Below are 15406 nucleotides of genomic sequence, written 5' to 3'. Positions count from 1 at the left end.
ATGTGGATCCTAGTTTAGCCATTGCCTTTTCTTTTTTTTTTAAATTTATCTTTATTGTTGAAAATATTACTGATGTCTCCTTTTTTCCCCATTAACCCCTTCCATCCCCTACCCATAGCTATTGCCTTTCCTTCTTTTTAATCTTAGTCTGACCTCTAGATCAGGTAATCAAAAAGGAAACACCATAGGAAAGGTATAGAGGCCATGTTATCCTATATTCTACTGAGGGTGCTAAGCAGTCTACTGAGGTTTTTTCTCAGTCTTCTTTCTTTGAGTTTTCAAGAAGATATTCCCATTCTTTTCACTAATAAGCTGAGTTTTGTCAGTCTCTCACCATTTATTGTTTTGAGGTTTTTATTTGTGGGAAGGTGTTGCCTTTTCATTGAAAGAGAATAGATCTCATCAGATCACAGTCTGTGTGGAATAGAACCTCACTTCACTTAGTTGCCAAATTAGGCCATAGCAGGTGGCCCATGTAGACTTAAGACCTTCACATCTACAGTTGGCTCAATCCCAGGGAATGTAAATTTAAAGTATTGGTAGGAAATGTCTGGGCATAGAAAAGATGTAAACCATATAAAAGCCCATACCTTCATTCACCCTCCCAACTGGTCAGTTTCCGTTTCCAGAGGCAGTCACTGCTACTGGTTCCTGTGTGTCCTTCTAGAGACCCTGCATGCATGTGCACGTGTGAATGTTTATGTATATTTACATATAAACAGTGTGTGTGCATGTGCATGCATACAGATACACACTGTATATACATCTATATATAGCTTTTATTTTAATCATCTGATAATCATTCAAGATGTATTCCCTCAAGTTCCTTTTCTTTTCCATCTCTCCCACCTCTTTGTCTTGTAATGGGAGCACACATCTTGTTGACAGTCATCTTGACTCCGTGGTTCTCAGTCCCGGCTGCACTTAAGAATCCCCTTGTGAGCTTTAATGACCAGACCAGTGAGGACAGCCTCCCCGGGAAGGGCTCGGGCTGCCTTCTGTGCCAGCCTGGGAACTCGTCCTGTGCAGTAGCAGCAGGCCTGGCAGATCTCAGAATCTGAGTGTAGTGGCTCTGATGGGACCCGAGTATCGAGGACCCCGACAAGAAACCGTAGAACAGTGAATCCCGCGTCCGTTGAAGATGAACCCTGCCAGGCGGCTCCCCACAGCTGCCTCCGTACTTCCTTCACCAGGGCCAGGCGAGTGGCTGGACTCTGTGCTGTGCTGGGAATGGCTTTCACCCCGGGCAAAGGTGGCGGGCCCCAAAGACTGCAAGAGTTAATGAATTACATACAGTACAAAGTGAAATGAGAAGAAAGTAGGGTGCTTGATGACTAAACATCTATCTCGGATCCACTTTGCTTGTATGGTAACAGCATAAGGTGTGACTGAAAGAAAATTAATGATCGCTGGGCCTGGGCGCCTCCCAGCGCTGTGGAGCTAATTAACCAGCCAGCAGGAAAAGTGAAAATAGACGAGGGAACAGGTTCTTCCCACCGTGGCCCAGTACTGCATGTAGACCTACATACACTATTTTTGGTTTTTCCTATTAAATATACAGAATGACGTAATGGTGAAAGGCCTATGCCAGTCGCCTTTTCTCAGGGGAGTGTTACTGGGAGAAGGGACTCTGGATGGGACAGCCTGGGTTCAAATTCAGCTCTGCCATTCGCCAGTTACCTTCCTCAAGATATTCGATGCTTTCTGTGCCTCAGTTTCCTTACTGAAGGAGGGGGCATAATATTAGCAAGTACTTCATGGGGGTGGTTGTGAGGATATGAGGTCATAGACATGAAAAGCCTGAAACCCTGTCCTAACACATAGGGCATCTTTCAAAAAAGCATATTTTTTATTTTTAAGTGTACCCCCCTGGGGCTTGGGAGTGGGAGTTTTTCTGCAGTCAAAAATTCTCAAAACTCAGCAACTCTGCATGATGATGACATGCCTTCAGGGGAAAATTTCGACAACCAGAGAAGAAAAGCCAGTTTGTTTACTCATCAACTGCTTCAGGATAAAGTACATTTGGTTCTATAACCATTGAGTATTAAGAATAAATTGTGAAGGTATTTACTGATTTCTATTTAGAACCCAAGCTTGGTAGAGTTTTGAAGACAAAAGGCTAAACATGTCCTATTGACCAGGTTTTTCTGTATTCTGGGGGTTTGCTGCTTTGTTGCCTTTTAGTGGTATTGTTTGGGAATTAGTCACGACTGTGTGAATAATGTTTTGGAAAATTGCTTTCTGGGATACATTCATCCTTCTTTTTTGAAAATGCACATTGACAATCAGTCTGGCTGGATACTGGGGAGATCCTATAAGATGTAAAATGGTTTAAAGTGCTTTCAGTTTCAGAGACTGCCTTCTGAAGTCTCCAAAAATGATATTGGATCTTGTGGGAGGAAATCTTTTCCAATTTTCTAGGTTTCTGTAAATATATATGTTATATGGTTATAAAACCTCATGTTGGAAAATATGTTTAAGAAACATTAGTGGACTCCCAGACAGGGACCGCATAAAAGACGCCTAACACATTTAATGCCCTAGTTAAGTGTATCGCCCAAGCCCCCGTTTTCTGGAACTGGATAAACAGAACATCTTTTCTCTTTCTATTCTGAGCTCCCGTTTTCCCCCTCCTCCACCCAGCCACTTCAACTGCACAATAAATGGAAATCTTATTTCCTGCATCTGCAGACCTATTTACCTGAATGTCTGAGCTCACCCTTGCCTTTCTCAGGTCTTTCTGAAATGTGCTTTTGCTTTCATCTTCCTGGCTCCATTGCCCCCATTTTTAAAAGCCTTCTCTAATCCTGCACTCCATGTACTTTAATCTGTAATGTTGGACATCGCATTCTGCATAGCCACCTTTTAAACATGCATTATCTGCCAGATTCGCATTTCCTTTCATTGTGCATTTAAATCCCTTTTCACAGTCTGTAATAGTGAAAAAAAATAAAGAACTATTATCAAAAGCCATTTCTGCCAATTTAAAATACCTAATTGGATGGCTTTTATCCCCTTTGATAATTCCATTATCTTTGCCAACTGTGACTTCGATTTGCAGTTCTTTTTGTGTGTATGTTTGTGTATATGTATTTACTTACATTTGTTACAAACAGGAAGAACCTTATGCCCCGTGCCCTTTCTAGTCTTTTATTTTTGGAACTCAGAGAATTGGTGATTTTAAAATAAGAAAAGGGGGGTGTGTGTGTGTATATAAATGACAGAGACTCTTTGTGGCCTGTATAGCAAAAAATGTGCTGACCCCTTATGGATTTAATCCATTTAATAAAAAGCATGTCAGTTTGGGGGACCTCCTTTTTTCCAAAGTAAAGTTCTTAATTGTGTAGAGTAGTGAGTATGTTCTAGTCTGAGCTGGCCAGCTGGGGAGACTTTGGGGAAGTTCTAACCTTCTTCTCATGGTTAACCACCATGCTCCAGCTTCCTGCCTATGGAACAATGTGACTGGACTAGATGCTGTCTGGGATTACAGGCATGGCGGGCTGCATGTAAGTGTCTGTGGTGTGTAACTGTTCCACGGGAAACACCTGCTGGTGGAACAGGAGGAGGCCTGGTAAATCAATCATGGTTGATATCATGGTTTTCCTACCCTGGAGAGGATGCATCGCCCTACCTGGCCTGGGCCTGTTTGCTGCAGCAACAGGAAGTGTGCTTCCCATCCTTTTATTGAGGTGGGAATACTACAGATCATAGTTAAAAGAAAAGCATCTGTTCAAGGCTCAAAAAAACATGCCAGCCCTGCTGGTCAATGCAGTGAAATGTTTTTAATGCCTCCTAAACCTCTGTAGGCATCTGCTGAGGAATGTTAAATCAACCGGAGAATCTCTGGTGTGATGTTTCCTAGACCAATATTGTATAGTTCTCATGGCTGCCCCTGAGAGATTTTCGCTCTCTGCCCCTGGCATTGTCTGCATCCTAGTGATACTCTTGGACTGATTTCCACCTGAACCCCTTTGACCTCGTGCAATTAAAGCACCAGACTTGACAGCTTCTGTCTTTAGTTTCTCAGCCACTGGATTACCCCGTGTGCTTTGTGCCACCTGTTCATACATAAAACTTCTGTCCCTTCCTAATAAGAGGAAGCTGGACGTTAGGATCTTTAATTGTGTCTGCAAACCAAACCAACAGAACAACATGTTTGGGACTGATCTTATAGTGTGATGTCAAACTTGAAATAGAAACCCTTCCTTCCCAAACCCCACCTCTAAGCCCTGTTTTTATTGCCGACCACATGAAATCAAAGTTCTGGAGCACAGCTGCTCAAAGGCCGAAGGTCCTCACGGTCACAGCATGCTTTGGAAACTCTCCCCCACCAGACTTGCAGTTAGAGAAAATATTTGTGTTGCTTGATATAAACAAAGTTTATGGGCAGATTTTCTAATTAGGAATCTCTAATTCTCTTTTACCCTTGAATCCCCAGTTTCTCTTGTATCACATTAGAGAATATTAAGTATTTAAGAAAATAAACCCTTTCTTAGTTGTGAGCTTTTTATTTCTGGTATTGTCAACTTTTTATTTCTGGTATTGTCACAAGAGGTGCATTTCTCCCTAATTTCGTGTCTCCATCCAAATTCAGGGACTTGAAATCCGGGCTCTTGTTTTTTCGTATATGTGTAAGTAGGAAAGACAGTGCCTCTTCTCAGCACCTGCTCCTGTCAGGCCACCCTCAGCCATTTGACTGCCCAGGGTGGTGGCTGAGGCATCATAAGGGCAGCTGCAGAGCTAGGTGGCTCTCTTCAAGCCACATGGAAAACCAGTGTCACCTCTTCAAGGTCCCACCCCACATCCTGGGGTTGTGGGCTGTGGCCTTAGTGCTTTCCAAGTTCTTGTCTCTCTCCTAGTGTTTCTTGCTAAACATCCAGGAATCAGGTGACCAGGCACCATTCTTGCAGGCACAGCGCCTGTTTGCATTCCTAAGATGACACCAAGGTGCCAGTAGGGACTGGTCATATGAGAGTCAGATATGGGCCCAGAAAGAACAACTGCCCCTTCTACTTTCACAAGTCTCCTTGGTGTAGTGGCATTTGGCCCCAGTGGGAGTAGGCCTTACAGTGCACCGCCAGCTCTGCCTTAAGGCCCATTTCATTGCCAGACAGTTGAAAGGGAGGCAGCTGGGAAATGGCATGCCCTGCGTCAGGACCTCAGGAGGGGTTTTTTAAAAGATTACAGGTTTGACTATGGTGGTATAAGACTAGCTCCTGGGTCCTGGGAATTGAAAGTGGTGGTATCTTACAGTGCAGACTCAGGAGGCAGGGTGGGTGAGGTTTGTTGTAGGAGGACCACTCACGTGGACTTAGGAGGTAAGGAGATCCTATTTTAAACACCACCCCCTACTTCTCCATATCTCCTCCCATGAAAAACAAGCATAAGGATGCAATTTGAACTGGATGGTTTGGGTCGCATCCCCTTTGAGCCTTGTGCACAGAAATCTGAAGAAATTGAGTTCCTGCTGAGCTAGACCACTTCGATTCAAATCCAGGCCATGATTTTTCAGAGTCCGGAAGGCATGGTGAGGACCACTCGGATAGCATTTGTCAGACTCGTATGTTCATGGAAAATTGTCTAAAGCTTTCCAGTGCTGCTGTATATTATTGAAGTTCGAAGATGTTTTTAATCTTCAGGATAGCTTACCCTCCTGTGCCTGCACTTCCTCAGCTACTTCTCAGTGGGGAGAGGGGAGGCGGCGATGGGTGGAGAGGGACAGCAGGAGGGGCACCTGTGATCTGAGTGCTTTCGGGTTGGATTGGCTGGCGGGGGTGGTGGGGGTTTTTCAGTGAGGCTGGTCCTAGCCTACATCTTCTCTTCTGTGTACACTCCCTTCACTGTAATTGCATCTTGTTTTTTTCTTTGGATCTGCTTACTCTAGAAAGTTTAATTTCATAACAGTAAGCTTGCTTGTCCTTCAGTTCATGTAGGGACTGAATGCCAAGGAGAACCTGTGTAAGTGAGCCATGGTTCTAGTCTCAGGACTAAGGGTTTGGCCTGGGTGAGTTATAGAAGGTTCTACCCTGTGCCATGGGGAGTGTGACATGGATCAGATGAGAGAAGACATGTATGGGGCTGGAGAGAATGCAGGCTAAACCCTCCCTTGGACTTTTTTTTTTTTTTTTTTAAGAAGTCGGGGGATGCCAGAGAGTTGTGGAATGGATCTTGGTGTTTGAATCTGTTTTACTGATACCTATGTAAGACCGGTAACCCCCTCTCTGACTTTAGGCTGAAATCAAAGCTACTTGTGGGTCATTCATATTTGATCTTGATTTAATCTCAGATCAGTGGCTTTCTGGACGCATTGTTACGAATGAAACCAGACCAGTTGGTACAGTGCAGAAAAGGTACGAGGCAGTTCATTGATGCTGGAGTAGTGAAACTTGAATTTTCCCTCACGGAATAAAAAGTCAGAGTGGTAGAGGGAAAAAAAGTTATTAAAAATGTTCAGCACACACATGTATGATATATGGGAATTACATTGTAAGAATGTAGTTCTTGGGGATTAAATTTGCTTCTACCTGTAATGGGTGGTCTAACCTAAGATTTTCTTTCTCCACTCCAGGAAGTGACTTTAGTCCAGAGACTTCCCCTCCAGTCCTGCCCCCTGGCCTTGGTGGTGACTTTTCTGTGAGCAGCCTTCCTATGGCAGAGGACACCTACAGGGTGAGCTTGGCCAAAGGTGTCTCCATGTCGCTGCCTTCATCACCTCTGCTGCCTCGACAGTCTCACTCAATGCAGTCAAGATCAAACAAGAAATCCCCAGGTAAACAAGCAACAGAACAGCACCCAGACCAGTGGTCTTGGTTATATATGTAATACACGTATTGAAAGTAAGCAAAACTTGTGCTTATCAGAAATCTGGGAGCAGATTTTTTCTTTGTTACAGTAACTTCTGGAAGAAGGAAATCTTTTTTAAAATTATGATTTGAGTAGATTCATTTCTTTAATTCACCCTGTATATAAAGTATATATTGATGACCCAGGCTAGACTTTAGCCAAGATTTAAGATCTTGTTATCAAATGAACGTTAACCATCAGTTTTGTTGGTTTTTTTGCTCATGAATTGGGAATACTTTAACCTAAACACATTGTGGTGCATTTAAAGGTTTTGGATTTTGGCAAGTGTAATCTGATAATTATTACTACCGAGTGTTACATACCGATGTGTTTTCCTTAATTACATCATCCAGCATTTGAACAGCTATAAAATTTAATTGTTTCTGAAAAATCAGACTTGTAGAGTGTCAAGGGGGAAAGGGACTTATGGATTACGTGGTTAAAGCATTTTTCGCTTTCCTCATGCTTACCAACTTTTTATCCTTAACATTACCAATAAAAACCTGACATAGCTTAGCTTGGAGAGGTTATGAATCAGATGTGAGGAAAGCCTTTCCTAAATTCTGATTCCTGGAGTCATAAAAGTCCTTTGATCTTTTAGATTTGCTGAGTGTTTGTTTACTGAGGGTGGGATAATTTGGGGTCTTATTGATTATAAGGCCAGTGCAGATTGTTCTCATTTATACGTAACATGTTTGGAATTAGTCTAAAATGTGCCCTGGGGCTGTAAAATTGGTATTTGTTTTCTGGTTTTGTAGATATTTGTATTTTTTTATGTCATATGTGTTATTTCTGAATCATTTATAGTGGATATTTGTGGTTTGTCGGGATGTAAAATTAAGAGGGCAACTCTTAGGGCTTTGACTCGGTAGAAATGGTTCTATGAATTGGTGAGTTTCCAAAATATTTTATTGTTCTAGAACTTTCTTATTTTGGACAACATTGTTTACAATCCAGTCATTAGCTGGAACTTAGAGACCTTTTTGGTATGAAGTGATTTCCTGTGCCAAGGAATTTGACCTGTTTGTCAGTATTTGGGGAAATTCCTGGAATGTCCTTTCTTCCTACTACTTGTCCTCCCCCTCTCCTTGTATCCCTGTCAGATTTCTTCTCTTCTTTCAAATCATAGTTTCCACGCTGCCTTCCTTGCCGGCTGCTCCCCTTCTATAAGTTGTGCACAGCATTTACTTTTCCTTTTACCAGCCACATCGCTTGCCCCTTTTCCTTGAAATGGAGTGTTTATGTGCTTCCCATGTCTGAGGCTTGAGGATGGGCACAGTGTCTTTTCTAAGCGCCCCTCGTCCATATAAAATAGATAACAGAATCCGAACCCTTCTGGGCTCTTGAGGGACCTCAGTGGAGGGTAAGCCACGTGCAGAGATTTGATTGTTAGGACAGTTTTCAGGGTGTCCTCCCCCCCAAATGTATACACACTTTGAATGATTATAAAGTCAGTGTTTATCAACAGTTTATTTTCAAAATTTAAAAGAATCTACAGAAATGAATAATTTTTTTGTCAATGCCTGTTTTCAAACTGATGGCTGTTCTGGTCCAGGCACTGCTGATAGCATGAAGCAGTGGAATCACAAACATCAAGAATCATTTTGTTCGATATTTGTGCACTCTCAATTCATTGACTGTTGCCAGTTTTGTACCGTAAACTTTCTTTTATATATCCTCCCCAAAAGTCTAGTGGCGCTTTAGGATAAATTTTCTTTGTTAAAAGCTTAGTCTGGCTTCACCCATTATTTCAAATCGGTTAAACCTGAACAGGAGTGAAAATTGAGTTATCAGCTGTTCAAGTGTGTATATACATTTTTTGGAGACATCGCGCGCGCGCGTGTGTGTGTGTGTGTATGAAAATGATTACAGTAAGGTTAGTTAATACAACCATCACCTCACATAGTTACAGTTTATTTACTTGGTTATGTAGTGTCATTTTAGTGGGATGTTAGGTAGCAGTGAGTGGCATGGCAAGCCTGGGAAGTACGGCCATCCAGAAGGGTCTCTGGAGCTGCAGGCATGCCCGCAGGGAAGTCCCTGACAAGGCCTTGCTCCTGTGTCCTGACCAAATTACTTATCTTTGGTTTTGAGAAACTATCCCAGAGTTTTTCTCCATAAGAACAATATTGACTTCTGCTAACATCTTTGCAAGGCCTTATGAATAGAAGGAAGAAGTTCTGCAACATTCAACCTTTTAATGGAGTGAAGAAAATATTCTCCATATTAGATGCTTTTGGCACAAGTGCTAATTAATTAAATACACTGAGCAGGTTCTTCTCTTAGCGGAGCAGTGCTTGTGTCATGCCCAAATCTGTGCAACAAATTAGTGTCTCACTGTGGTACTTCGGCTTTATTATCTTCATAATTTTAATTCAAAAAGGAAAGTTAAGGGCAGAGAAGCTTGCTTAAAAATGGCAGTGACTCAGAATACATCAGACAAATAAACAGCATTTTCCCCACGGTGTCTAACATGCACAGATTTCTGTCTAAGCCATATTGTCGGAAAACTATCCAGAGCCCTAATGTTCTACCTGCAAAAATAGCTGACATATGGTTGTGAACGTGCACTGGGTTTAAAAATAGCCATGTATTTTAAAAAGTAGCACTGTTGTTAACGATACAGTAAATACATTGTGCTGTGTGTGCAGCGCCCATAGGTATGGATCCTTCCCCTTCCACTCCCCAACCCCAGTGGGATCTTGTCATCTTTCAGACCCAGCTCTGAAATTACCTTGATGACTTTTGTTCTCATTTTTAAGACAAGACCCCTTTCTCTCTCTTTTAAGAAGGTGCTTTAAAAAAACACCACCAAACCTGTTTTACTTGTTTGGATAGAAACTCTTCACTAATTGATGCTAATCAAGAAACTGTCAAGGACCAAAACTATTATTCTAGCAGAGGTCAAATACTATGAACTCCTGTAATAGGCACTCACACAACCTGTATTAATGAAGGCTTGTGTACTTCATTGGTCGTTAGCTCCTGGGCCATGGGAACTCTGGGACAATTTCATTAACCTTGCAGTACTGTGACTGCGTTTTATGTGATTTTCTGAAGAACATTCTACTTACATTGCTCATTATTATTTTTATTTACTTTCCTACTAACCTTGCTCCATTTGCTTATTTTTTACTGCTAGTTGAAAAAGATGCAGTTTTTCTGAGCATTTCAAATCTGTTTTTTCTAGATGGAAAATACGTTTTCTGGTAATAAAAACAAGGACCAATGTCCATTAAAGTGATTCTGTGGCTAGTGCAGGCCTTTTTGGATTAAGAATTCATTAATATTTGTAATGCATCCTTTTGTCTTCCCGAGAAGAGCAAAGCCCATTTCCTGTGGTTTGTTTATTAGTAATATCATTAGTTACTTTATATTTGGAATTACATTTCCCAGGTCACTTTAGGTCCATTATGAAACAAACAAAAGGTACTGCACCAATGAGAAGCAACCTTTTAAAATACTGTGAGGGCTGGGACAGCAGATGGTGACAAGTGGTGATACAGCTTTTCTCATCCTTGCTTGCATGGGGTGACTGGGTTCCTGCTGGCTGTTTGCATCTTTGCTGCTGCTTGCTCCAGGTCTGTCTCCTTTAACAGAGCTGATGTAGCAGTTTTGAAAACCCCTCTGGCTGTCTGTGTCTTTAAGGGAAAAACCTCAAAGCTGACAGGCTGTAAAGTGGAAGCCATTCTGCCCTTTGATTTTTGAACCATGAGTTAATGTCTGCCAGGCCCCGCCCTCCCTCACCACACGTGTTTCTTGTAGAAAATTGGAAGTCCCAGCATACAGAACTACTCTTAGAGTTCTGCTTTTTCTAGTGTGTTTTTTTTAAAATCAATTCCACCTAAACCTGAGACCACATGTGCTTTGCCGTTTTTCATTTAATACATCATGAGTAATTTCCAGTTTGCTTGAAGTACTTGATATTGAATGTCCATTGTTTCAGTTTTCCATAATTGATTTTTAACTAATTTTAATGTACAGTTCAGCAGTGTTAAGTACATTCACATTGCTGTGCAACCAGCCCCAGAACACCCGCTGTGAATATTTCTGTCCAGTCATTTTTAATCCACAGCTAGTATCTCAAGAGTGGCAGGTTCCCAGAAGTGGAATTATTGAACTAAGTGGACTGCATTTTTAAAGATTCTTGATACATAGTGGCCAGTCACTTTCCAGAAAAGCTGTATTGATTTTGTATGTCCTCTGGCATTCTCTGAGAGGCTGCTTTTGGAAGTAAACCTCTTCAGGGAACAGTCTTAAATGGATGGAGCTGGTAGGTGTTTGTCAGGCCGAGTTGTGGACTCCTGCGAATTAGGAAGAGGAGACTGAGAAGTCACTCTGGAATCTTCCTTCTCTTTTGTCTGCACTTCTCAGACAATTTCCATTTTCTTTCTTTCCATGATAGTCAGGGGAATTGTCACAGCTGAGTCAGATCAAGTTCTTGGTCAGGACAATACTCAGCTGGCTTCCAGTTTTAGCTACAACCCCGCAGTCTGTGTTTTGTGGTGAGAATTATGGAGGATCAGAGACACGTTAGAGCTGGCAAGGCCTCTACAGCACATCCAGCCAGGCCTACTTGCAGATACAGAACCGAAGATCTTTACAGAACTTGCCCCAATGTGCAAGTTATTGGTGGAGCTTTTCCTAAGCCCAGGCCCCCCCTCTGTCTCCAGCACATTCTCCTATGCCAGTCTGCATTGGTGTGTCCATTGTTCACATACATGTTGTTAATGGCTCGGCTTTGTGTCCTGACTGCATGTACCTGGGGAGGTCATAGGCTTAAGGTTGTGCACGTGTGTGTCTGTGATGCTCCTTCTCAGGGAGGTGGAGAATAACAGGAGATGCAGCCAGTTCTGGGCACTGCTTTCACCTTTGAGTGGTCAGGGCTGCAGTCAGGGATCTGACCTGCAGCGAGGACAGTTCCTCTTGCTGTGATGAATAGGACCAACATTATTTGTTTTCTCCTGGAGACTTGTTATGGGGTAGCCTCCTCCAAGGAGTAGGTAGCCCTGCCTGTGCTTACTGCCATGTGCAGCCATGGCCAGGACACACACACTTTCTGTTCTGCGTTTACACCTAGAACCGTGTGCATGCATTCGCTCCACTGAGAACCTGAGGGCCTTTGCGTGCCATTTATTTCCCTGCCCCTAGTGCTGCTTCACCTATATACAATTTGGCGGTTCCTTATAACCACCCAAGAGTTTTAAAGAATACTGATGCCTGAGTCGTACTCTCAGAGATTCTGATTTAATGCATATGAGGTATGGCCTGTGCATTGGGATTTTTTAAAAGTTTCCCAGGTGATGCTAACATGTAGCAAAATGTAAGAACCACTGTTAATGTGATTATCTCATATCCAAAGGTAAATACATAGGTATTTGTTATCTTTTTTTTCTAAATTTTAGAAATGATACTTGAGGAAGAAAATATATTACAGAAATGTACAAAATAAAGATACAGTAAATCTTGGTTCCCTGTGTACCCCCAGAAAATAACTACTTTTGACACTTGATTGAATGCCTTTCCTGCCTTGTTTCTGTAATACATAAACATAATGCTTGCCTATTTGCCCAAGCATTGGACAAGTAAGAGGTCCCTAGTTTTCCACTAAATAAAGAACAACAGAAGGAACATTCTTAAATATTAATTTAAAGGCATCTCTCATATTTTCATTGAATAGACCAGCAATTTTCAACCTTTCTCATTTCATGGCACACAAATGAATTACTATAATTCTGCAGCACACCAAAAAATATATTTTTTGCTGATCTGACCAAAAAAAGGTATAATTTTGATTCATTCACACCAGACAACTACTGTATTGGCTGTTTTCATTTTTTTTTTTCTTTTTTTTTTTTTTGACAGTCTAAGGGAAAGGTGGTCAGTGCCCCTGACTAAATAGTCAGGTATTGCATGTTTTAAAAATTCTTGTGGCACACAGATTGAAAATCACTGGAATAGACTCTAAAAGTGGAATTACTGGGTGAAAACTTATTAATGTCAAAAATGAATTTTTATATACTTACTGGTCATTTGTACTTTTTTCTTTGAGGAATTTTTTGTAATAGTTGTCCTTTGTTCTCCTGGGGCAATATGTGTTCCTTACTGAATTATCACAGCTTTCCTGTTGTTTGTTTTAAGGCTATCAGTCATGTAGGTTATTAAATTTTTTTCCCAGTTCATTTTCCACTTAATTAGGTTTATAGTGTTTTATGACTCACAGAAGGTTTTTGTTTTCTCAATTTAAATATTTTTCCATTGTGATTTATCCTGTTGCATTTTTTAAAAACAGCTTAAGATATTTTACATACCATATAATTCATTAATTTAAAGTTTACAGTTCAGTGGGGCTTTTTAGACATTTTTACAGGGTTGTCACAATCTAATTTTAGAGTATTTTTATCTCCCTTAAAAAGTTCTCATTAATACAACACGTTCCTTCCTATGCCCCCCCAAATCCCCTCCGCCATCCCTCCATTCCCTATTTTCTCAGCCTTAAGCAACCACTAATCTGCTTTCTGTCTATAAAGTTAGCCTATTCTGGGCATTTCATATAAAGAGAATCATACACTATGTGGTCTTTTGTGACCAGCTTCTTGCAGGTAACAACGTCTTCTAGGTTCATCCATATTGTAGCATGTGTCACTACTTCATTCCACTTTGTTACCAAATATTTTATTCTATGTACATACCACACTTTAAAAATCCATTCTTCAGTTTATGGACATATGGGTTGTTTCCACTTTTGTCTGTTATGAACAATGCTGCTGTGAACGTTTGTGTATGCATCATTTTTGTGTGGATGTATCTATTCATTTTTTCTTGGGTAGTACCTCGTAGTGGGATCATATGGTAACTTTGCATTTAACCTTTTAAAATTCTGTACCATTCTGTATTCCCACCAGCAGAGTATGAGGTTTCCAAGATCTCCACACTCTATTGTTTATTGTGGTCTATCTTTTTTATTATAGCCATTCTTGTGCATGTGAACTGTCTCATTATAGTTTTATTATTAAAACAAGAATTCTTATTGTATTCTAGATACAAGTTACGCAGTAGAGGCCAGAGCTCTCCTTGTCCGAGTTGGCCTCAGGTGTGGCTGGCATCTCTGCTTCATCCAGCTGTCCTTTGTCTCTCCTTTCCCCTCTGTGAGAAATCACTTATTACTCCAGATCTCTGGAGCACTGTGTGCCCTCCTCCTCTGCCCTGACATTCTGTGAGCTTCTTGTCTTTGGGTCTTGTCTTGTTTCAGCGTGGAGCCTGGAACACAGGATCTGATCACTTCTTTCAGTTACCCTTATGAGGGGGCATAAAATTTTAGTAGTCTACATTCATCAGCTCCTTGTGATAGGTTGAAATACTAACGGACACAGCAATTTAAATGTAAACCTCTGTTGCATTTATAAAGCTAGGAACACATCTTCCCCTTATCTAGAGAGAACCGATACTCAGTTAAGGTCTTACCACTCTCTCAGGGCTTTGCTCCATTGCGCAGTGAGCAAAAGGGGGGAGTATGTTTTAAGTTGGGTTTGCCAGCATCCTTCTCAGCCCTGCTTTTCTGTGCTCCTGTCACTTTCCCGTTTTCTCAGGCTTTGGCATGTTTGCTGCATGCTTCCCGCCACCAGGAGTTAATGATGACTGGAGGTTTTATCCCGTCACACTTTATAGCAGTGTCAGCTGCACCTGTGGTGGTGTCAGATGGCGGCTGGAGCCAACCCAACCCCATGCTTAGAAATGAGCGTTTTTATCTCAAGAAAATTGATGGGGGCAGAGGCAGTGATGGTGGCAATCTTCTTTTTGATCATGTCTGACTCACAGAGAAGCAGAAAACCCATAGAAGTTATTGCATCTGTATCCAGCATTAATGAACGTTAGTGTAAAGTGGGAAAAGACAGAGGGAAGATTGCCTTTCCAGCTTGAACCCTCACATTTGTTGTGAAACAAGTCTGTGTGTGTGTCAGCAGGAGTGGCTGGCTGTGTTCCAGATGGAGGGGCAGGGTGTGCAGAGCCTGGAGAGGAAAAGTAAAGTGAGCACCGGATGGCGATCTAGGAGAGAGGCCAGTAAGAACTAAGGTGCTTTACAGAAGGGAAAATGGGATCCTCTGGGAAAACCTTCATGTAGGGCCTGGCGAAAGGCCCCCCATAGTTTACCTTAGGGTTCACTGTTTATGTTGGACATTCTGTGAGTTTGAACAAATGCATAGTGGCATGGGTGCATCATTACGGTATCACACAGTGAATATTTTCACTGCCCCCAAACCCTCTGTGCTTCCCCCGTTTATCCCTCTCTCCACCCCACCTCGGACCCCTGGCAACCACTGATCTGTTCACTGTTGCCACAGTTTTGCCTTTTCCAGAATGTTGCCTGATTGGAATTATACAATATACATTCTTTTCATATGGGTTTCTTTCACTTAGTAATAGGCATTAAAAATTCCTCCGTGTGTTTTCGTGGCTTGTTAGCTCATTTCTTTTTAGCACTGGATAATATTCCAATTGTCTGAAGTACCATAGTATTTTTATTCGTTGACCTACCAAAGGGACGTCTTGGTTGCTTCCAGGT

The 15406-nt window shown here is 41.7% G+C and overlaps 1 protein-coding gene across 7 annotated transcripts in view; it reads left to right on the top strand.

Moving 5' to 3' along the window:
- TANC1 (tetratricopeptide repeat, ankyrin repeat and coiled-coil containing 1) overlaps window positions 1-15406 on the top strand; it is a 211830-nt gene that overhangs the window by 87350 nt on the left and 109074 nt on the right. For all 7 annotated transcript variants that reach the window (XM_087819835.1, XM_016215958.2, XM_016215222.2 and 4 more), the window contains one exon: window positions 6569-6769. In XM_087819835.1, coding sequence (XP_087675961.1) covers window positions 6569-6769 — 201 coding nt within the window. The remainder of the gene's footprint in view (window positions 1-6568; window positions 6770-15406) is intronic.

Source organism: Miniopterus natalensis, chromosome 8, assembly GCF_054644295.1.
Source record: "Miniopterus natalensis isolate mMinNat1 chromosome 8, mMinNat1.hap1, whole genome shotgun sequence".
Lineage (NCBI taxonomy): Eukaryota > Metazoa > Chordata > Mammalia > Chiroptera > Miniopteridae > Miniopterus > Miniopterus natalensis.
This window is presented reverse-complemented; position numbering and strand designations above follow the sequence as displayed.